Source organism: Pseudonaja textilis, chromosome Z (assembly GCF_049901715.1).
Source record: "Pseudonaja textilis isolate UNSWEBS1 chromosome Z, rPseTex1.2, whole genome shotgun sequence".
In the NCBI taxonomy this organism is placed as follows: Eukaryota; Metazoa; Chordata; class Lepidosauria; order Squamata; family Elapidae; genus Pseudonaja; species Pseudonaja textilis.
Genome location: NC_142008.1, coordinates 126,187,880 through 126,211,705, shown reverse-complemented (window position 1 = coordinate 126,211,705; position 23,826 = coordinate 126,187,880). Strand labels below are relative to the sequence as shown.

At 46.7% G+C, this 23,826-nt stretch overlaps 2 protein-coding genes across 2 annotated transcripts; one reads left to right on the top strand and one right to left on the bottom strand.

Annotated features, from left to right (window-relative positions):
* Positions 1-343: 343 nt before the first annotated feature.
* Positions 344-14,092, bottom strand: TM9SF1 (transmembrane 9 superfamily member 1). The gene is made up of 5 exons (XM_087915890.1): positions 13,634-14,092; positions 11,688-12,045; positions 7,702-8,509; positions 5,135-5,408; positions 344-3,121 (listed from the first exon to the last, which is right to left on the bottom strand). Exons 2-5 carry the CDS (start codon positions 11,769-11,771, stop codon positions 2,728-2,730), a joined length of 1,560 nt encoding a protein of 519 aa, XP_087772016.1. The 5' UTR covers positions 11,772-12,045; positions 13,634-14,092; the 3' UTR covers positions 344-2,727.
* On the top strand, positions 13,199-23,484 carry TSSK4 (testis specific serine kinase 4). Its single transcript, XM_087915891.1, is given in 7 exon segments — positions 13,199-13,352; positions 15,044-17,012; positions 18,195-18,271; positions 18,274-18,427; positions 20,971-21,134; positions 21,137-21,333; positions 23,172-23,484. Coding segments are annotated over 6 exon segments (1,083 nt in total). The 5' UTR covers positions 13,199-13,352; positions 15,044-16,806; the 3' UTR covers positions 23,457-23,484.
* Positions 23,485-23,826: the final 342 nt, after the last annotated feature.

The following is a 23,826-nucleotide window of genomic DNA, read 5'->3' as shown; positions in this document are numbered from 1 at the left end:
AGCTAATCTAGGAACAGCAGAACAGATGATGGACAGAAAAAGGAAAAATAGCAATTTAGCAGGCAAGTTTGCCAAGTAAGGAGTGAGTGGGCGGGGAGGGTTCCCGTGGGCCATGTGGGTGGCGCAGCCTTGTGTTTCTGCACAGCCTGGATTAATTGCTTTGGGGGGGGTTGCTCTGGGGGTGAGATTTCTCTGTGGCCCACTAAAATTTTCTCACGGCCCACCAGTTGGCGACCGCTGGTTTTAGAAGCACCAATAACACCAATAACTATTTTGTGAAGGGCAGAAGATAGGACAAGGGCAGTCCAGAGAATATACTCCAGAATCGACACAAACACCTGGATTTTTCCATTTCCTTTTTATTAATAAAATTGAACTTCAAGAATCTGTAAAAAGAAACTCAAAACCGAGACGTCAAATTAAAAAATAATCCAACTTCGACCCTTGCTAATATACATAATTCCTTATATATACTTCTTTTTCCTTAATATAATATATATTTTCTTCAACTAGGTGGGGAAGAGACAGGAGGATTTCTCTCACCTGTGCTGGGAGAAGGGGTGACACCTGGTGACTACTGTACAAAGGAGGGGAGGTAGAAGAAGGAAAACAGTTTGGTGGGACAGAGTGAAAGATTTGCTGGATTGAGGACAAATTAATTTACCAGGTGATCACATTCAACGGCAGAAATCCACTAGTTTTTCCAAACTTGGGAACGGTAAAATGTGTGGACTTCAACTCCCAGAATTCCCCAGGCAGCAAGCTGGCTGGGGAATTCTGGGAGTTAAGTCCCACACGTCTTACTGGTGCCAAATTTGAAAAATATTGCCTGAAATCCTTTGTATAGATCCCTTGAAGATAATTATCCGATTACTTCTACTGGTCTCATCGATGACCCTTCAAAAGTTGCATGGAATAAATGGTTTTATTTATTTATTATTTATTTATTAAGGGTCACCGATGAGACTGGTAGGAGTCATTAGATAATCATAATTTGGATGCAGTTTCCAATTTTTATGGAAGCTCCCAACTTTCTGTGATGTGAGACAGTTGTTTTTATTTCTGTTTGCCAAAACAGTACCTGGTGGAAGGAAATCTCTGTTGTTCTCAGACTACAATTCCCATCCATCCTAAATGGTATGAAACTTGAAATATTCTGGACGATACCAGCCTGGAAAAACTCCCCTAAGGATTAGAACTGCCCCAAATTCTCCTGAATCCCGGACTTCAAACCCTTTGCTTGGCTACTGGGATCTAGTTTGACCTGTTTGAGATCAGCCTATTGATCCTTCCCTCTCTATGCCAGGTCAGGTTTGAAAATGCCTGTTTATGGTTGGCTGGGATCTCTACCTGAAACCGAACAAGAACTCTGAAAAAAAAAGGGGAAAAATGAAATAAAAACATTTTCACGTTTTCTGCATGGCCTGGGAAGAGAGGGAATGCATTAGAAGGAAAGTGTGTTGAACTGAACGTAGGTTTTCACCTTTTGAACTGATTATAAAATCAACAAGGAAAACATAAATAAAATATCTAGAAATGTGTGTTGAACCTATTGCAGCCTATCTGTTGAACTGATGATACAATCAGCAGGGTAAGGAATAATTTAGAAATATTCTAAATTTAGAAAATATTTAGAAATGTCTACCGGACCAAATGATCAGATAATCAGCAGGGAAAAAAATTATAAAATCTAGGGATATATGTGTTGAACCAAATGTAGCTTTTATCCATTGAACTCATTAGATAATGGGGAAAAAATGAAAAAAAACCCAAAACTTAGAAATAAGTGTGTGAACCAGTTGTAGCTCCCATCTGTGGAATAATCAACAGGAAAAAAAATAGTAAAATATCTAGAAATGTGTATCGAATCACCTGTAGCTTCTATCAGTTGAACTGATGATACAGTCAACAGGGAAAAAATAATAAAATATTTAGAAATGTGTATTGAACAAAAGGTAGTTTCTGAAAATCAATAGGGGGAGAATAATTGAATATCTAGGAATAGGTGTGTTGAACTAACTGTAATTTCTATCGAATTGATCATTCAGTCAGCAGGGAAAATATTAATAAAAATATCTAGGGATATGTGTGTGAACCAGCTATAGCTTCTACCTGATAATCAACAGGGGGAAAATAATTAAATATCTAGGAATAGGTGTGTTGAACTAACTGTAGTTTCTATCCAATTGAACTGATCATACAGTCAGCAGGGGAAAATAATAATAGAAATATCTAGGGATGTGCGTGTGAACCAGTTGTGGCTTCTATCCGTTGAGCTGGTCATATAGTCAGCCGGGAAAAATGAAATATCTCGAAATATTTCCATTTCTACCAATTGCCAGAGGAAAAAAAAAATCAATGATTCAATTCAATGCAAGAAGGCAGTTTTCACTTTAAAAAGGTTAAGGGGGGAATCTGGTAGAGGAAGGTTATTTGATTGGCTAGACTTCTCGGAGGATCGCCGATTGGCGACTTGTCCTGACCAGCAGGAGAGAAAGTAAGGCTGTTGCTGCCTGTCCCGTTTTGGCGGCCACCGACCGAGGGCCACAACAGAAAGCGGGGACGCCCCCCCACAAATGTCAGCCAAGAAAGGAACGAATCATAAATAGCCTATGTGTTTGGGTTGTTTTTTTTCCGGAGCTCGGTGGAAATGCCAGCTGGAAAAGTGTGGGGACTGTGGCGCGATCACATCCACCCGAGCCACGAGGAGCCACGGAACGGGGCTGCTCAGTCCATCTTCAGATTGACGTAGATATAACGGATGAACTTCAGAGAAGCGAAGAAGGAGATGGTGCCCAGCATGAGGAAGAAAACGAAGCCCGTCAGCAGCGAGTAGCCGAAAAACTCTACCGTCTGCACCATGCCGGACATGTTGGAGCGGCGGGTGTAGTAGAAGACGGAGTAGAGGAAGATGAAGAGGCCGGTGGAGCCCGCACTCAAGATGGAGCGCCACCACCAGCGGTAGTCCTCGCCCGAGAGCTGGAAGTAGGTGAGGGCGATGGAGATGCAGGCCCCGACACTCAGCAGGATGGCGAAGACGAAGAAAAGGATGCCGTACAGGGTATATTGCTCCCGGCCCCAGACGGTGGCGAAGATGTAGTAGAGTTCCACCGAAATCGCACTGTGAGGGAAAAGAAGGGACTGGGTGAGCGGTGAGCTTGGCGCCCGCTTAACCAACCCAGGAGGGCATCCTTCTGCACGTCCAAAATGGCGTTTGTTGATAAACTTGGCAGCTCGAAGGTGTGTGGACTTAAAACCCCCAGAATTCCTCAGCCAGGGTTCATGATCCGCCATGACATCCCGACTTCATAATCCTGCTGTGACAGCCTTCCTTCCTTCTTTCCCTTCCCTTCTTCCACCCTTCCCTTCCTTCTTTCCTAACTTCCTCTCCTTACTCCCTCTTCCTTCTTTCCTTCCCCTTTCTCTACCCTTTCCCTCGCCTTCCTTTCCTTCCTCTCCCTCTCTTCCTTCCTTCCTTTCCTTTGCTTTCAATCTCCCTCTTCTTTCTTCCCTTTTCTTTCCTTCCCTTCTTTCTCTTTCCTCCCTCATTCCTTTTTCCTTTCTTTCTCCCTTTTTCCTTCCTCCTTTCCTCCCTTCCTTCCCCTTCTCTATCTTTCCTTCCTTTCTCTTTCTGTATCCTTTCTTCCTCTTTCCTTTCTCCCCGTCTTTCTTCCTTTTTCCTTCCTTCCTCCCTCCCTCCTTCTTTTGCTTTCCTTCCTCTTTTTCTTTTTCCTTCCTCCTTTCCTTCCTTCCTCCCTTCTCTTTCCTTCCTCTCCTTTTCTTTTCTCCCCCTCTTCCTTCTTCATTCCTTCCCCTTTCTGTATCCTCTTCCTCTTCTTTCCTTTCTGTCTTCCTTCCTTCCTCCTTCCTTTGCTTTCCTTCTTCCTCTTTTTCTTTCCTTTTTCTTCCTTTCCTTTTTCTCTCTGCTTCCTTCCTTTCTTCCCCTTCGTGTGCTTCCTTTTTCCTTCCTTCTTCCCTCTTTCCTTCTCCCTCTCCTTCCTTCCTTTTTTCTTTCTTCTCCCCTCCTTCCTTCCTTCCTTCCTTCCTTCCTTCCTTCCTTCCTTCCTTCCTTCCTTCCTTCCTTCCTTCCTTCCTTCCTTCCTTCCATTGTAAGTCTGGCTGGGGAATTCTGGGAGTTGCAGTCCACACACATCTTCAAGCTGCCAAGGATGAGAAACGCAGCTCTAAAATGAGGAAGGGGTCACTGCTCTAACCACACACTAATGAGAAATAGCAACAGACGGGGGGAATCGACCCCCCCATTCCATCCTTGGGACCCAGGGAGAGACGGAGGGAAGTTAAGGCGTAGGAGCAGAACGATGCAGGTAGTCTTCAACTTACAACTTACATTTAGCGGCCGAAGTTATAATGGCCTTGAAAGAAGTGACTTGCATTGACCAATGCTTGCACGGGCAGCACCCACATAATCAAAATTTAGGCCCTCGGCAACCGTTGTGTGAATTTTGCGACGAGTGCAGCGTCCGAGGGTCACGCGATCCCCATTTGCGGCCTTCCGACAACCAAGGCCAATGGAAGAAATCTGGATTTGTGCGACTCGCTTCACCATGGCCGCCATTCGCTTAACAACCGTGGCCAGAAAAGTCGTAAAAACCAGGCATGGCTCCCTTAACAATTGCAATGTCAACTCATAAAACATTCCTATGCCTGTTGTCGAGTTGCCATAAACAAGGGGTGGTGTTGGGGTGAAATCTGAAGGAGCAGTATGGCAGTTTAGAACCAGAAGTACATTCCACGTTCATCTTACAAAGTTTGTAGCTAGGCTACCGGATCTTCTGCCCACAAAAATCCTTTATTGGAGAACGTGATTGTTGACACCCGGCCTGTGAACGTGCTTCATTGGAGAATTTGATTTATGACAACCGGGGAGGGGAACAGGGTCATAGGTGACTGTGAATTACGTATGTCAGAGTTGGTTTCATGTAGGTCAGTGCCGGCATGTTGCTCTAATAAATCTTTTGGATTCTTTTGAAGCTTGGCTGGAGGCTCATGATTTAATGAGGGCGATCGCCGGAACCCTGACGGCAAGCCTCCGTTTAGCGACCAAGCCTCCGTTCCCAATTGGGGTCATTAAATCGGGGACTAGCCATACCCAGTTCCCCTGGATGCTTCTCACCTGAAGGGGAGAAACCCTCCGATGGTCATATGCACCACTGTGGACTTGTACCAGGGCTGGGGAGGGATTTCCCGGGCGATGTTCTTGGTGCGACAGGGGGCATCGAAGGGCGTGGCCCGATTCTTGCCAAAGATGCCACCGATGACCGTCAGCGGGAAGCCTACCAGCAGCCAGACCGTCAGCAGCAGGAAGATGGTGCTGACCGGCAGGGCCTGGGTGGAGCCATTTGCCCAATGCACGGAATTCACCACGCTCCAGGTCAGGAAGAAGGGAGCTGGATCAGGGTAAGGCGGGTGGGAAGGAGAGAGAAAAACAGAGCGGTTATTTTATTTTAATTTTATTCTACTTTATTTTTTATTCTGTTCTATTATTGCATTCTAAATTCTTTTTTTCTTGTATCTATTCTCTTCTATATTCTATTCTACATTCTCTATTGTATTTTATTCTACATTCTATTCTATGTTCTATTCTCTATTTTTTTCTATTCTATTCTATATTTTATTCTCTATTCTACATTCTATTCTCTATTCTTTTTCTTTTCTATTCTATATTCTATTCTACATTCTCTATTGCATTTTATTCTACATTCTATTCTATGTTCTATTCTCTATTTTTTCTATTCTATTCTATATTTTATTCTCTATTCTACATTCTTTTCTATTCTTTTTTCTTTTCTATTCTCTATTCTACATTCTCTATTGTATTTTATTCTACATTCTATTCTGTTCTATTCTCTATTTTTTCTATTCTATTCTCTATTTTATTCTCTATTCTACATTCTATTCTCTTTTTCTTTTCTCTTCTATATTCTATTCTACATTCTCTATTGTATTTTATTCTACATTCTATTTATGTTCTATTCTCTATTTTTTCTAATCTATATTTTATTCTCTATTCTTTTCTTTTCTTTTCTATTCTCTATTCTATTCTACATTCTATTCTTTTCTATTCTATATTTTATTCTCTATTCTATTCTATTCTTTCTATTCTATTCTATTATTCTATTCTATTCTTTCTATTCTATTCTTTCTATTCTATTCATCACCAATCAGATCTTCACCCTGCCTTTATTAGTTTATAAGTAACTCAACATGGTCAACGTTCCTAATATTTCTTCCTCCTCCTATTTCCCCCACAACGAGAGCCCTGGGAGGCTAAGGCACAGAGGGACTTGATTCAAAGTCACCTAGCTGGCTTTCGTGCCTAGGGCAGGACTAGAACTAACAGTCACCTGGTGATTGGTCCAAAGTCACGCAGCCAGCTTTCATGGCTTACTCACTTACTTTACTTTATTAGCGTTGCACCTCGTACAACGAAATTAAATGCCATCTTCGGTGTACGTTATAACTATAAAAATAAAACACAACACATACCTCCTTTGCATTCTATACAATTGAATTGAAAACCCCTGCATATTATATTCATATTGCACTATAGACACTATAATTCAACAAAGTTACTGCCCTGGGATAGAAGCTGTTTTTCAGCCTATCTGTCCTTGTTTTTATTATCCTGTGCTGTCTGCCAGATGGTAATAGTTCAAAAAAAAAGGGTTCCCAGGATGAGATGGGTCTTTAAATATGTCTTACGTTAGACTAGAACTCTCTTGGTGATTGGCCCAAAGCCCCCTAGCTGGCTTTCAGCCCTAAGGTGGTACTAGAACTCACCATCTCCTGGTTACTAGACCAGTACTTTGACCATGACACCAAATTAGTTTACTCCCATCTTAGGGTTTCGTGCCTAAGGCAGAACTATAACTCACCATCTCCTGGTGACTGGCTCAAAGTCTTCCAGCTAGTTTTTCATATCTAAGATGGTACTAGAACTCACTTTCTCCTGCTTTCAAGGCCAGCAGCTTAACCACTACACCACACTAGCTCTCAAAAGAACTGTATTTTCTATTTATTATCAAAGAAAAAGGCAGTTCCACTTTGAACTACTACCCTTATACCAGCAGGGCTCTCTTAGAGAGCAGGTGGAATTTTGTATACCCCTTAACAAACACGCTAATGATCTTTAAGACTCAGAATCCCAATTATACGAAGATCAGAATGGCTGCTGGAACTGGGTTTGTCTCTAGTCTGATGAAAAGAAGGACTTAGGGGGTGACATGATAGCACTGTTCTGGTATCTCAGGGGCTGCCCCAAAGAAGAGGGAGTCAAGCTATTCTCCAAAGCAGCTGAGGGCAGGACAAGAAACAACGGGTGGAAATTAATCAGGGAGAGAAGCAACTTAGAACTAAGGAAAAATTTCCTGAGAGTTAAGAACAACTAATCAGTAGAACTTGCTTCCAGAAGTTATGAATGCTCCAATACTGGAAGTTTTTAAGAAAGAGATTGGATGACCATTTGTCTGAAACGGTGTAGGATTTCCTGCCTAAGCAGGGGGTTGGACTAGAAGACCTCCAAGGTCCCTTCCAACTCTGTTATTCTATTCCTACTTCTATTCTTAATCCTAATCCTATCCTATTCTTGGCTAAAGGAAAAGTGGAAATCGGCGGATCTCCAGCCAGAAGGAACTGGTGGATGGACACTCCAAGCGCCGGAGTTGATGGAAGGAACCTCACTGGAGAAAAGGCTGGTGGTCAGCAGTATATTCCAGACCCATCGCTCGCCACCGATCTGGCGGTAAAAGTTGCTGGACACATAACCGGAGATGCAGCACGTCAGGGCGTAGAGGAGAATGGCCGCAGAGTTGATGGCCCCGTGTCGGTGGACGTTGAACATGCCTAGCAGGGCCATCACAATGATACCGGTGCCCAAGGCCAGGAACTGGCTGCCCACGCCCAACACAGCGCAGAGGAGGCTGCGGTAGGGTGGGAACCTGAAGACGTCCGTGTGGATGATCTTCCACCCATTGTCCCCTTGGTCAAAGTCATCTCCTGAGGAGGACGAAGAGGCCTCCTCGTCCAGGTTGTAGCGGGCCAGGTCGTTCTTGAGAACCCGCATGAGGATGACGACCACGAAGCCCACGAGCAGAAACACCAGCACCATGGAATTGATGATGGAGAGCCAGTGGATCTCCAAGGTGTGAGGGAAGAAGCCGTCGTCCCCGCTGTGACTTCCCCGGCGTTCCCCTTGGCGCTCCGCGCTGGTCTCTGACCAATGGACGCTGTAGGTGTAAGCGATGGGCATCACGCCTTGGATGTCATCCAAACTGGTGGGCTTCACATTGCGGACGCTGACGTTGGCGTAGATGATGCGGTCGCCATTCCACTCCAGGTAGAAGTCCAAGTGGGTCCAGAGCCCGATCTTGTGGGTGTGGGGCAGGAAGCCGCTCTCCTCCATGTAGCCCACAAAGCCGCGGAGCGGTAAGTCGTCCACCACAAATTCGAAGTAGTAGAGTTCCTCGATGGCCTGGCGGAGGCGCTCTACCTGTCACGGAGGAAGGAAAAGTCAACCCACAACCAAAAACAAACACGGGACCCACCGGACTTCAGATGTTGAAGCCGCCGACTCTCTTAATTCTGAGGTCAGCGATTTATGAGAAAGAACCAAGAAAACGGATCTAGACTTGACAGCTTTAAGACTTATGGACTTCAACTCCCAGAATTCCTCCCCCAATCAAGTTAGCTCAGGAATTCTGGGAGTCGAAGTTTACAAGACTTAAAAGTTGCCATGTTTGAAGAGCCTTGATCTAGAAGAATGTCCCCCAACTTTGATGACTTGAAGATGGGTGGACTTCAACTCCCAGAATTCCCCAGCCAGCTTACATTTAGTCTATGGTAGAGCTGTGTTTCTCAACCTTGACCACCTTGAAGATGGGTGGAGTTCAGAATGTGCCATAAAGACTACCGAACAAGGGCTAGAGTGTCCCTACTCAACCTCAGCATCTTTAAAAGGGGTGGACTTCAACTCCCAGAATTCCTCCGCTAGCATGGCTGGTTGGGAAACTCTGGGAGCTGAAGTCCACCCATCTTCAAGACACTAAGGTTGAGAAACACAGCTCTAGAGTTTTCACCCTAGAGGAGAATCCTCAAAATTAGCCACGAGGAAAAACTTATCCCAAAAAGGAGATGCCATAAACAAGTATCAAAGACTGTGTCAGCCTCCAATAACTTTTTCTGACATCTTTTACTGCTTGATTGCCAACTGCCAAGGATGGGGTGGGGGCGGGGGGAGGGATAATTTGGTGTTGGGGAGGAAGGGTGCTGAAGGTTGAAGTTACGTTAATTGTAAGAGTTGGGACGCCTTCCTGCTTTCTGCACAACTGCTGCATCCACTTATCTTTTCAAGGCCAAGGCCAACCATCTTGGCATACCAGATGTCTGAAGCACCACCTGAAGAGGTACACCACCTGACATTATACACACCTCAGATTGGATGTCCCGGTTGAACTACTGGGGGAGGGGACTTGGGATAACTTTCAATATGTAATTTCCGTGCCTATTTGCCTCCGATCTGGCTTCCCTTTCGTTGCTACCACTTCAAATCCAGTAAAAAGTACTTTTCTCTATTCTAACGGAGTCTTAAGGTTTTCTTTCTTGTGTTTCGAATGGAAGCACAGCTGACAGACGGGCTAGAGTGTCCCTATTCGACCTCGTCTTTAAGAGGGTTGGACTTCAACTCCCAGAATTCCCAAGCCAGCATATCTAGGTTATTAAGGAATTCTGGGAGTTGAAGTCCACTCCTCTCCAAAGCTGCCGACTTGAGAAGACACCGATTTCTAGTGTCCTCTTTTGCTTTTCATTCCATCATCTAGCCAAAATGCAAGCAATATAGGATATCTCAAAAATAATTGATCTGTAACTCCCAGCTTAACTCCTTAAGGATGATGGGAGTTGTACCTATCCAAATCCATTCCATGAGCTTTAACTACTTCCCAGAGTTTAGATCTCCCGCCTTGTGACTGTTTTTTCATACAGGAGGAAGATGGTAAATTTAGATTTACAAGATTGTTTGCTTCCCGATTAAAATCTTCCTGATAGTTTATTGTCCTCTTTTTCTTCCTCATTCTCCTTCCTTTTCTAATGTCTGACTTAACATCACGTGCTTGTAGTCTTTTTTCTTCCTAGCGTTTGTCACTCAAGTGCAGCGTCCACTTTTTTTCAGATCGACAAGGGTTGATCTGTGGGTTGCCGCAGGATGTAACCGACCAGCTTGTCATCCAAAGCATCACCTGGCTGCTTTCATGCCAAAGGCGGGACTAGAACTCACCGTCTCCTAGTGATTGGTCCAAAGTCACCCAGCTGGCTTTCATGACTATGGCGGGACTTGAATTCACTGCCTCCTGGTGATTGGTCCAGAATCACCCAGCCTGCCTTCGTGCCTGAGGCAGGACTAGAACTCACCATCTCCTAGTGATTGGCCTAAAGTCACCAGCTGGCTTTTGTGCCTAAAGTGGAACTAGAACTTATTGTCTTCTGGTGATTGGCAAAAGTTATCCAGCCTACCTTCGTGCCTGAGGCAGGACTAGAACTCACCATCTCCTAGTGATTGGCCCAAAGTCACCAGCTGGCTTTCATGCCTAAGGTGGAACTAGAGCTCACTGTCTCCTGGTGTTTGGCCCAAAGTTACACAACCAGTTTTTAATATCTAGAACTCACCATCCCCTGGTTTCTAGCATGGTGCCTTAACTATTCGACCAAACTAGCTCTAATGTATCTTATAAATTTAACTGAATATAATTTATACAGGAAATCCCCGAATTCAGACCATATGGGATTCCAGAATTTCCAACGTGAGTCACAGTGGTTTTAATTTGAGGCATCAGAAGCGGACCCAATTTTACAACTTTTTTCTGGTGGTCGTTAAATAAAGCGAACCATTAAGTGAATCCATGTGTTCCTAGGAGCGTTTTTTTTTTTGCCAGAGGCCCAGGGCAAAACATCGTAAATGGGGTCAGACGAGTGCAGAACACTGCAATGAGCCGTAAAGGTGAATAAGTTGCCGAGTGTGCCTGAGAGGCAGTCACATGTGTGTTTATGTGTGTTTGTCTGTTTGCAGCACTCAGAAACTTGGAACAGGGTGATCAGTAGCTTTTGGAACTTACGTCGTAACTTCGAGCCGTCACTAAGTAAGTGACTGGTTTAACATTAAAAAGGCATTTCCCCTCGCCCTTCTTAAGATTAACAAAAGAATTTGAACAGAAAAAAGTGGAAAAGCAACACAGGCAGTCCCCGACCTACGATGTTCGTTTAGTGGCCGTTCTAAGTTACAAGTCAGCGACAAAAGTGACTGACGAATGGCTTTTCACCCTTACGACCATTGCAGCACTTCCCGCCCTGCGCCCCCATTGTCACGTGATCAAAAATGGTTTGTATTTATCACGGTTGCAATGTCCCAGGGTGCTGCGTATCCTCTTTTGCGACAGGGGGGGCAAGCCAGATTTCGCTTAACACACCACATTCCCTGCTTCCCGACTGCGGCGATCCACTTAACGGCAGTAGCAAGAAAGATCGCCAAAGGCCTCCCCGAGCGACCGCCTCGCTTGGCCTCGGGGATTTGGGCTCGACAGCGGTCGTACGTCAAGGACTGCCTGTATAGAAACAAGAGGCGGGAAAATCTACCGCCTAGGGACCGAGCCTCCGTTACGGTGAACGGATGGATTTACCTCATCCAGGGAGAGCTTTTTCTGGCAGAGGATCTTCTTCTCCACGTTTTGCCGGAAGTGGATCTCGTACATGGATTCGGCCATGCGGTCCCGTCCAAAACTTCCCCCAAGGTCAGGCTTTTGTGGCGGATGGGAGTCGGCGAGCAAACCGGCAACTGGTAATAATGGTAGGTCTCTTGGGGGTTGTGGTAAGGTCCCACTTTGTTGACGTAAAGCATGACTTTCTCTCCTTCCTGATAGTGCGTCTCGGAAGGAGCCACGGCTAAGAAACGAAGGAAGGAGACAAGGAGGGCAAGGAAAGGATAGGGAGCCATGCTGGGGAGGAGGAGTCGGGATAAAAAGGGTAGAAGGGTAAGAGCTGGAGAAAGAATAAAAGAGAGAGTCATCTCCTCCAAGAAGGAATCGGAACAGCGTGTCTGTCTCAAGCTGGGCCATTTTTAAGAAGGGTGCACCTCCAACCATGGGGAATTCTGGGAGTTGAAGTCCACCCCTCTTAAAAGTCAGTTAGAATACAGCTCGAAGGGAGTTTTGGGGTCTTCTAGTCCAAGCCTTGCTCGGCACAACCAAGATCCTGTGTAGAACCCCCTAAACTCCCAGATCTCTGGTAGAGGATCTGAAATTGAAGAACATCCAGGCCAGCCATTAAGAGTGAGAGAAATTTTTGTTTTAATCTCTATTACTTACATGTTTCTTAGATATACATGTATACAATATTATATTATGATAGTTAGATAGATGACAGGCAGGTAGGTAGGAAGATACAATAGGTAGGTAGGTGGGTAGATAGCTGTAGGTAGGTGGGTAGGTAAGTAGGTAGATACATACCTACCTACATACATACATATATACATGCCATACATATAGACAGACACAGATTTTTTTATATAAGATACATACATACATACATATATTATTTCTTAGATATACATGTATATTATATTATGATAAATCGATTGATAGAGATATAGATAAAAGTAGGTTGGTTGGTAGGTAGGCAGACAGACAAACATATAGAGATGATAAATAGTTATATATATAGTTAGGTAGATAGTAGGCGGATGATAAGATAGATATGATATAGATAGATAGATAGATAGATAGATAGATAGATAGATAGATAGATGATAGATAAATATGATAGATAGATAGATAGATAGATAGATAGATAGATAGATAGATAAATATGATAGATATAGATAGATAGATGATAGATAAATATGATAGATAGATGATAGATAGATAAATATGATAGAGATAGATAGATAGATAGATAGATAGATATAGATGATAGATATAGATAGACAGACAGACAGATCTATGAATAGATACAGATGACATAGATCAATAGGTAGATATTAAATTGAGGTACTATCCATACGGTGGATTGTTTGGTTTCCTGCTTAGCAGGTTGGGCCAAACCAGGCCAGTTTCTATTTGTTCAGTCAAAGACGGCCGAGAGCGACAACCAAGGCTTAAGGGTTTTTTTTTTTAGCAGAATGTGTGAACCCAGTGCTGAGAACACCCCTCTCACTCTGTGTGTGTGTGTGTGTGTTGATCCATTCATGATTGTGCGCACCTCTCTTTCAGCCATAGCTTCAGAGACCCCCCTCACCCCCACCCTTGAGATTTGGGGGGGGGGTTTGTCCCCTTCCACAAGCCATGAAGGTAAGTCAGTCCAGTTTGAGGGCTCTCCAGTTTGTGGGGAGCAGGGGCTGTGGATGGACCTGCTAACATGCCTGCTTCTCCCCACCCTCACCCCACATTAAAAAAAAAAAAAGCCCCGGTGGGGGAGCATGAGCTGCGCCCCCTCCCTTGTGGATCTGTACAACAGCCCTGAAAGGTAGTCCAGGTAAAAACAGGCAGCCTTTTTCCTGCCTTTCCCCAAGGGGAAGGAGGGGGGTTTCTATGCACCAAGCCCCCACCCCCAAAAGGCTCACTCCACTCACCTGTAAGGGCTGCCCGAGCGCTGCCTGAGCTTCCCGCAGTCTCTTTCGCCCCTTAAGGAAAAAAGAAAGGAGAGAAAGTTCTCTTATAAGTGCAATCACCCAAGCTGCGGTGGGGGGGGGGGTAGTTGGGAAGGAGTGGGGGAAACGGCTTGAGTCTGAGCGGGCGTCCAAAGCGCTGCCTGGGTTTTTGGAGCCCCCCACTCCTGATGGGTTTGCAGAGGTCTTCTCTCCACGACGGCCGCGCTCTGCTTCCTCGCACCGCACGCGGTCCCGAAGAGCGAAGGAGGGCTTAATTGCGGAGCCGCGGCTTTCCAAGCCGTCGAGGTCCTTCAGGCGATCGCTGGGAAAGCCTCGGCCACGTCTGTTGGTCGCTTCCGCCCTCAGCGGGTCGTGGGGGGCCTTCGCTGCCCACACCAGGACGCAGTTCCGGGTTGGGGGAAGCGGGAGGCGGCGTCCCTGAGGGAGAGGAGACGTCAGGGAACTGGCCCCGCCCACGTTTTAAAGGGACAGCCCCACGTTGGAATAGGAGCAGGGAGAAGGGGCGGGGGAGGCGTGAACAGGAAGCAGGGATCCGTGAGATCTTCTAGACTGTAGCAGACAGGCGGAAATTCTTCAGGGGAATCTCAATCAAGCATCTCGTAAAATTGAGCTCTTTATTCCTTCCAAGACTGCTTTTAATTATTTAAGCTCATGACGGTTTTCCAAACCTGAGTTTAAAATGATCGTCATAATAAATATCCAATCAATTATTAAATGATAGTGCATATTACATAAACCCATATAAATGGATAAATCGCACGTGTTCAATAAATAATTGAATAATAAACTGCACATCCAAACATAAATAAATAAATCAAACAGATTAAATAATTAAATCATAAAGGACCTGTCTCCCAAATAAATAGCTAAATAATAAACAGCCTCAGATAAATCAGTGTCAGCACATTGTACTTATGAAATAATACATAATCCTACATCTTGAATAATAAAAGCATAAATAAATAATACCTATTCAATAATACCTAAAAATATCATATTGCGTATGAAATAAATAAGGAAAAATTGATTGAAATTTAAATATTGTGGGATTTCCAAGGGCAAAGTGATAATGCCAAACGTCTAGATTTTGATCATTTACCGTGGGGATTGCTGCGTTGTTCATAAGTATGAAAAGCATTCGTAAGTCACTTTTTTCCAGTGCCGTGGTAACTTCAAACGGTCATTACAAGAATGGTGAGGACAACCGGTGTATGTAATAATAATAGCAGTGGTAGCAATAGGAGTGCCATCCCAAAATATCTGGACTTCAAGAATCCCTTGCAGGGCGGAATCTGGGAAACGGAATGGAGCTGTGTGATTACTGGCCGGATGCCCTTCCTGTCGCCAATGCGGAGTTTTTTCTTTTTACAGCAAATACATTCACATTGAGCCCAAAGAGAGAAATATCTGCTTCTACCTAGGATTGAACTCACAGCCAAATGATTGTGAAGCAAGAGCTCTGCCTCTAGGCCACCGCACCACTCTCCTAATGGATGATTTTGGAAAACTGCAAGAGAAGAAGGAAGACCAACATGATAGTATGGATTGACTACAAAAGGACATTTGACTTCCTACCCCAAGATTAGATAATCGTGCCTGGAAAAAAAATGGTTGAAACATCAAAAGCTTTGTGCCAAGACCAACTGCGCAGCTTAAGACACAATTGTTGGTTGATGGTTGAAAGACTGGGAGAAATTAATATCAAGAGAGGAATTTTTCAAAGAAACTATCACAGAATACAGAACAAAAGAATTGGAAGGGGCTTTGGAGGTCTTCTAGTCCAACCTACCTGCTTGAGCAGAAGACAAGGATGTCAGGTCTCTTCTTAAGCATATCCAGTGATGGAGCACCCACAACTTCTGGTGGCAAGGAGTTCCACTGGTTAATTGCTCCTACTGTCGGGAAATTTATTCTTAACCCTAGGCTGGTTCTCTCCTTGATTAGTTTCCATCCATTGTTTCTTGTCCTGTCTTCTGGTGTTTTGGAAAAATAGGTGGACTTCTTTGCGGCAGCTGGAGGCTAAAACATATGAAGAATGGTTGCAGGAGTTGGGTGTGTCTAGTTTAATGAAAAGAAGGGGTGATAGCAGCCTTCCAGTATCTCCCACAAAGAAGAGGGAGTCAAGCTATTCTCCAAAGCACCTGAAGGCAGGAGAAGAAGCAATGGATGGAAACTCATCAAGGAGAGAAGCCACCTAGAACTAAGGAGAGAAATTTCCTGACAGAAGAATTTAATCATTGGAACAGCTCGCCACCAGAAGTTGTAAGGTGCACTGAAGGTTTTGAAGGAGAGATTGGACAGCCATTTGTCTAAGATCGTCTGCTTGAGCGAGGGGTTGGAATAGAAGACCTCCAAGGTCCCTTCCAACTCTGTTTTTCTGAAGGCTTACTGAGTTCTGCAGAGACCCAATGAAGACCAGAAAAGAGACATGGCGTTCTGGGAGTCGAAGTCAACCCATCTTCATGATGCCAAGGATGAGGAACGCTTCGTTAAACAGCAAATTCATACTTAACATGGAAAGTGAGATTTAAACTGGGGATTGGTGTCCTTCCATCCATTGTTCTCTTTCCTTCTTAGCCTCGGTGGAACATTCTCCAAGGTCCCTGTTAGAAGACAATACCTGCATTCCTAGAAGGTTCTCTATGGTAACCGGAACCCCAGCAACCAATCAGGGTAGCCAGAAGGCTTAAACATGGCTTATGGCATCATCAGAATCTTGGTGGGACCCGGTCAGAGTGATTCCGGTCAACTCTTCAGGTCTTGGAGGTGGCAGCCCGTTATCCCTCTGATATCGTCAAAGGGAAGCAGTCTCTTTGGGTGCTCCTAACCTAGACTCAATAGGGTGAAGAGAGGTGGATCCCGACAGGATACCCCACCTCCACCCGATCCTCTCCGAACCAAACACGTTCCTTTTCCAGACCGTTGGGGAGAGGAACAGGCAGTGGGAGGAAGGGTTTATCCTTTTTATGGAAGGTTGTTGAGATCTTCCAACCAGGGTCCCACAAGACGTGGTCTATACTCCACCACCGTCCTCAGTGGCGGGTCTTTCTCTATATCTCTGAAGTCTTCCCAGAGCCGAGATAGAACCGACCAATTCCCGGAAGGAAATCTCCCCAGCGGAGAAGCTTTCCACCATGGTGGAACACTCGACCTCCACACCGTACGTCTCGGTGATGGACCAGTATGGCTACCAAATTGGCAAAGCCATTGGGCACGGCTCCTACGGGACTGTCTACGAAGCTTACTTCTCCAAGCAGAAGTCCATGGTGGCTATTAAGATCATCTCGAAGAAGAAGGCCTCGGAGGATTATCTCACGAAATTCTTACCCAGGAAATACAGGTCATTCTGGAAGTGGGAGCGGGTGGGTGTTTGTGTACACGTGGGTCTCCCCTGAATGGAAAGCTGTGAATGATCAGAGGTAGGATTCAGCGGTTTGGACCGGTTCGGGTGAACTGGATGTTAAATTTACATCTGCTTCACCAAACCGCTATTTGAACCAACCGGCTGGCCCCGCCCACCTTTCCTTGGCCCCTCCCAGGAGTCTCCCTGAGCCCGATTTGGATCCCAAGTAAGTGCAGGGCCCGTGTAGAGGTTCTGGGAGGGCGAAACACAATGGGCCGAACCAGAAGTTCTAGAAATCCGGAAGCAGGCCTATTCCTAGCTTCTGGAGGCCCTCAGGAGCCCGGGGGAAGCCTCGGGACTCTGGGGAAGGCAAAAAACGGCCCTCCCAGAAGTTCCAGTAGGCCACGCCCACCATGGCCACGCCCACTTAGCAACAGGGCAGCGAACCAGTTGCTGGGATTTTTTTAATCCCACCCTTGTGTGAATCCCTTGTAAACATTTAAACTTCATACCTTTACAGGGGTCCAGCAAATACAGGTCGCCCCTCAACTTACAATAGTGACCGTTCAAACTTAGGATGATACTGAAAAAAAGCAACTTACGGCCGTTTTTCACATTTACGACCACCGTTGCTGCTCCCACCATGGTCATGTGAATCAAAATTCAGATGCTTGGCTGCCACTGACTCGTATTGTGGTGGTTGCAGTGTCCCAGGGGTCACGTGATCCCCTTTTGCGACCTTCTGACGAGCAATGTCAATGGGGAAGCCAGATTCACTTAACGACCGTGGGACTACCTTGACAACTGCAGCGATTTAACTTAACAACTGGGGAGAGAAAGGTCATAAAACGCGGCAAAAGTCACTTCACAAATGTCCTACTTAGCAGCGGAAATGTCGGGCTCAATTGTGGTCGTATCTTGTGGCCTGCCTGTACCAAATGGGAAATTTTCAATGCCTGGTGGGTCATCTTTTGGAAAGGCACTCTGCACTCTCTCAGAGGCACTGTTGCTCCCCCTTAGCTTTTCATTCCTACCTATGTCTTCCTGGTCAGAATTTCAAGACAGGGAACTATCCTCAAAGTCATTTAGTTTTTAGGATATTTTATTTTTTTTCCCCTGCAGCGGAAGAACAGGGCACGCGAGGGAAGGGCGGGTGCAGGCCATGATTCGAACCCCGAGCCTTCTCTTCTTTTTCCAGGTGATGAAGAGCCTCCGCCACAAATACGTCATCAGTTTCTACCAGGCCATCGAGACCACCTCCGCCATTACATCATCATGGAATTGGCACCAAGCGGGGATGTCTTAGAATGGATCCAGAAGTCCGGGGCCTGTTCGGAAGCTCTGGCTGGCAAGTGGTTCTCTCAGCTGACCCTGGGGATCGCCTACCTGCACGGCAAGGGCATCGTGCACCGGTGAGGGGGTGTGTGCGCGCGTACGTGTGTGTTAAATGCGTCCTTCGGGTTTCTAACCCGGCTGGGTTTTTAAATTGGGATCTGGAGTGATCCATGTTGTTCACGGGGGGATTCGAAGCTCTGTCAGCCCTTTGAGGTAGGCCGCTCAGCAATCAAACACCATTTCCATGGGCAATCTTTCTCAATCTTGGTAAGTTTAAGATGGCTGGAACTTCCTTCTTCCCTTCCTTCCTTTCTTCCTTTCCTCCCTCCCTCCCTCCCACCATCCCTTCTTTCTTTTGCCTTTCTCTTTCCTTCCATCCCTTTCCCATCCGTCCCTTTCTTTTCTCTTTTCTATCTTCCTTCCTTCCCTCCCTTTCTTCCTCCAACCCTCCCCCTTCCTTTCTCTTATCTATCTTCTTTCCTCCTTTCTTTCCTTCCGTCTTCTTCCCTCCCTCCCCTCCCTTCTTTCCTTCCTCTTTTCTCCTTTCTTCTCCTTCCTTCCTTCCCTTCCCTTCCCTCCTTCCTTTCTTTTCTCTTCCTTCCTTCCCTTCCTCCCTAACTTCCTCCCACCCTCCCACCCACCATCCCTTCTTTCCTTTCTCTTTTCTATCTTCCTTCCTCCTTTTGTTCCTTCCTTCCATTTTCCTCCCTATTACTGTCCCTCCGTCCCTCCCTTGTTTCTCCATCCCTCCCTCCCACCTTCCTTCTTTCCTTCCTCTTTTCTCCTTTCCTCTCCTTACTTCCTCCCTCCTTCTTCCCTTCCTTTTCTCTTCCTTCCTTCCTTCCTTCCTTCCTTCCTTCCTTCCTTCCTTCCTTCCTTCCTCCCTCCTTTCCTTCCCTCCCTTCTTTCCTTCCTTTTCTCTCTTCCTTCCTTCCTTTTCTCCCTTCCTTTTTTCCTTCCACCTCCCTCCCACCATCCATTCTCTCCTTCCTCTTTTCTTTTTCCTCTCCTTTCTTTTCCGTCCTTCCTCCCTCCCTTCCTCCCTGAGTTCCTTAGAAATTAGGGCTACCTTTATTGGAAAACGGGTGATGCAAAGTCATCCTTGACTTACAACAGTTCATTTAGTAAAGTTACAACGGCATTGGAAAAAGCAATTGATGACCATTTTTCATATTTACAATTGTTGCAGCATCTCCATGGTCACATGATCAAAATTCAGACACCTGGCCACTGACTCATACTTATGATGGTCACAGTGTCCCAGGAAGTGTGTCACATGATCCCATTTTGTGACCTTCTGACCAGCAAAGCCCAGGGGAAGCTGGATTCACTTAACAACTGTGCGACGGACTTAACAACCGTGCCGAGAAAAGTGTTAAAATGAAGCAAAGTTCACTTAACAAATATCCTTCTTAGCCACAGAAATTTGGGGCTCCTCTGAGATTATAAGTTGAGGACTATTTACCTAAACTGGAGGGAAGTTCCCCAGGTTGCAATATTTTGATTGACTGTTCTAATAGCCAATCGTTGCAATGCAGGATGGCCATAAGGGTTCACTTAACAAATGTCTCCCTTAGCCACAGAAATGTGGGGTTCCATTGAGGTCGTAAGTGGAGGATTACCTATAAATCACGAAACTCTGCCCACCTTCAGAAAAATGCAGGTAGTCCTCAACTTATAACCACAATGGAGCCCACCCCAATTTCTGTGGCTGAGGCGTTAAGTGAACTTTTTGCCCCATTTTACATCCTATCCTCCCACTGCTGCTAAGTGAATTGCTGCAGTTTTTAAGTGAGTCATATGGTCGTTAAGTGAATCTGGCTCCCCCCCCCCCCTTGACTTTGCTGGTCAGAAGTTTGCAAAATGTCTGTGTGACTCGCCTGGGGGAGGCTGCACAGACTGGAAAAATGGTCATCCTAAGCAGAGGTGGGATTCAAAAATGTTAGGAACTGTTTCTCTGCCTGGATCCTGGGTGGGCGTGGCCGTGGTGGGCGTGGCCTAGTCGGCCTCCTGCATCGCGGTGTTGGGTGGGCATTTTGCCTTCCCTGGGCTTCGGAGGTTTTCCTCGAGCCTCCAGGAGGGCAAAATGGCCTCCCTGGGCTCCGGAGGCTCTACGGAGGCTGAAAATGGGCCTGCTTCCGGCTTTCCGGAACTTCCAGTTTTCACCCTCCCCAGGCTCCAGAGGCTTTCCTCGAGTCTGTGGGAGGCCCATTTCCCCTTCCCTGGGCTCCGGAGGCTCCCGGGCCCATTCCTGCCCTTCTGAAGCCTCCGGGAGGCCTGTTTTCACCCTTCCTGAATCTCCCTGTGGGCCCTGCACTAACTTGGTATCCAAAATGGGCTGCGTGGGGGCTCCTGGGAGGGGCAAGGTGGTTGAGGCCAGCCAGTTGTTGCAACTACTGGTTCAGTGAACCAGGTATAAAATTAGCACCCGGTTTGCTTGAACCGGGTAGCAGGCCACCTCTGAAGTTAAGTCCCCTTTTTTTCAGGGCCGCTGTAACTTTGAGCAGTTGCTAAACAAACCGTTGTTGAGTCGAGGACCACCCGCAGCAGCATTAGGGCGGTTAGTTGGGTGGGTGGGTGGGTGGCCTTTGTCTTCACCTCTCCCCCGTCGTGCCAACAGGGACTTGAAGCTGGAGAACCTGTTGCTGGACAAGCGGGAGAACATCAAGATCTCAGATTTCGGCTTCTCCAAGATGGTGGCTCCCCAGACGCAGCCCCCTCCCTCCCCGTCCTACCGTATGATGAGCTGCTTCTCCCACCTCAGCCAGACCTACTGCGGCAGCTTCGCTACGCCTGCCCGGAGATCTTGCTGGGCCTGCCCTACAACCCCTTCCTCTCCGACACCTGGAGTATGGGCGTCATCCTCTACACCTTGGTGGTGGCCCACCTGCCCTTCGACGACACCAACCTCAAGAAGCTGCTGCGGGAGACGCAGAAGGAGGTCAACTTCCCCAGCCATGTCCAGATCAACGACGAGATTAAGGTGAGGGGTGGGAGGCCCACCTGGGTGGCTGGGGATGATGGGGCTGACAGTAGCAGCCAAGCTGGTGTTTCTCCATCTTGGTAGGCTGAAGATGTGTGAATTTCCTTTCTTCCCTCCCTCCCTCCCTTCCCCGTTCTGCTTCCTTCCTCTTTTCTTCCTTTCCTCCTTCTCTCCCACTTCTGTTCCTCCACCCTTCTTTCTCTCCTCCCCTTCCTTCTTTCCTGCTACTCCTTCATTCTTTTCTTTCTTCCTCCCTCCCTTTCCTCCTCTCATTCTTCCTTCTCCCATTCTTTCCTTCCCTTCCTTCTCTCCTCCTTTCTTTCCTACCTTCTTCTCCCTCTATCTCTTCCCTCCCTCCTCCTTCCCTTTTCCTTCCTTCCTCACTTCCCTTCCTTCTCCCACTACTCCTTCATTCCTTTTCCTTTTCTTCCTCCCTCTCCCTTCTTCCACCTCCTTCCTCCTTCCTTCCATTTCCTTTCCTCCTCCCTCATTCTCCTTCTCTCCCATTCCTTCCTTCCCTTCCTTTTCTCCATCATTTTCTTCCTCCCTCTCCTTCCACCTCTCCTTTCTTCCACCTCATTCTTTCCTCCTTCCCTCCTTCCTGCCATTTCCTTTCCTCCTCCCTCATTCTCCTTCCCTCCCACTCCTTTCTTCCCTTCCTTTTCTCCATCATTTTCTTCTCCCTCTTCTTCCCCTTCCCTCCTTACTTCCCTTCCTTCTCCCACTACTTTCACTCCTTTTTCCTCCTTCCCTCCCTCCTTCCATTTCCTTTCCTCCTCCCTCATTCTCCTTCTCTCCCATTCCTTCCTTCCCTTCCTTTTCTCCATCATTTTCTTCCTCCCTCTCCTTCCACCTCTCCTTTCTTCCACCTCATTCTTTCCTCCTTCCCTCCTTCCCCTGCCATTTCCTTTCCTCCTCCCTCATTCTCCTTCCCTCCCACTCCTTTCTTCCTTTTCTCCATCATTTTCTTCTCCCTCTTCTTCCCCTTCCCTCCTCTCACTTCCTTTCCTTCTCCACTACTCTTTCACTCCTTTTTCCTCCTTCCTTCCTCCCTCCCTCCCTCCTCTTCCTTTCTTCCTTGCTCTTTCCTTCCCTCCTCTCTGGGTTCCTTAGAGATTGCAGCACCTCTCCGCTCATCCACCCACCCACATCGTCTCCCGTCCTCCCTGCTGCCTTTCTCATCCTTTCTCTTTCATCCGTCCCAGTCTTCTTTTGCTTCAAGACTCCTTTTTTAAATTTTGGCAGAAAATAATTTGGTTCTGAGCCACTCAGAAAACTGACTGTCCAGCCGGGCTAAGTCTTGATCCCTTCCTGGCCAGAATAGTGTGTGTGCGTGTGTGTGTGTGTGTGTGTGGTGGGGGAAGGGATGTCTAGAAGCTTTCATCCCTGGAAGCTTTCTGTCAGAAATGGTGTAGGATCTCCTGCTTGGACGGAGGAAGGGGTCGGTCTAGATGACCTACAAGGTCCCTTCCAACCCTGCTATTCGGTTATTAACTCGCTGCAGCCAACTTGCCACTGGACAAGAGCTACACGAACATCAATAAATGGTGGAAATAGCATCATTAAAGAAAGATTGCCAAAGGAGCCCCCAAAATGAAATGCGAATGACAAAAAGTAAAACGATTAAAAAAAATTATTTCAAGTAAATGGATTGTCCCGCGGCGAGTCGGCTGTGGCAAAGTTGCCCCTTTCTGTCCGAGAACAATGGTTAGGTGTTGGTGAATGCACCCCACGTGGCGTGTGTGTCCCCCAACACGCATGTCCCCGTGGCAGGGTGGGAGAGGTGTGGTCCTGACCACCCAACGGGGCCTTCAGCGTGGAAATCTATCTCCTTCCAGGACTTGATCCGTCGCATCCTGCGCCCGGCTTCGAAACGTCTGAACATCTTGGAGATCCTGAAAGTCTCTTGGGTGTTGAAGTTCTTGGCGGAGAAGCCCACCTCCGAATTGAAGGCCCTGGAGGCCATCTGCGGACCCCGGACGCCGGACGCCGGCAAGAGCACCCTTACGCCCAACACCAAATCTAAGTCTCTCACATTTTCTCCAGACAAAAAAAAACCAGCCAGCCGGACTCGGAGCACGGGGCAGATCAAGCCGTCTAAACATGCAGAGAAAAGCAGCTGAATACCCTATTAAAGAAAGGGAAAACAAAAATGAGAGGCCCTACAATTTTGCAGCTGGCTGTTGGGCTGCGCGGCTGGATTTCTAGCTGCGGGGACATGGCCAGTTATACCCTGGGAAAGCAGGGAGGATCTCATGGCAAGGGGGTCTTTTAAAAAGAGGGAGGGAGGGGGAAGAATGGACCTATAGAGGGGTGGTGGGGTCTGTTTGCTACAGGTAGTCCTTGACTTACGGGAACTCGTTTAGGGACTGTTTGAAGTTACAACGGCACCGAAAGAAGTTTTTCACACTTACGACCTTCGTGTTGTGTGATAAAAATTCGGGTGACTGGAAATCGACTCATAATTACCGTTTCCCCCAAAATGCGACCTAC

Bases quoted from the DNA above. Each gene is read 5' to 3' on its own strand.
- TM9SF1 (XM_087915890.1), bottom strand. From the start codon at position 11,771: ATGGCCGAATCCATGTACGAGATCCACTTCCGGCAAAACGTGGAGAAG. The intron at 8,510-11,687 runs GTAAATCCATCC...CCTCCGTGACAG, and splicing joins AAAAGCTCTCCCTGGATGAG to GTAGAGCGCCTCCGCCAGGC. The intron at 5,409-7,701 runs GTGAGGTTCCTT...ACCCTGATCCAG, and splicing joins GACCACCAGCCTTTTCTCCA to CTCCCTTCTTCCTGACCTGG.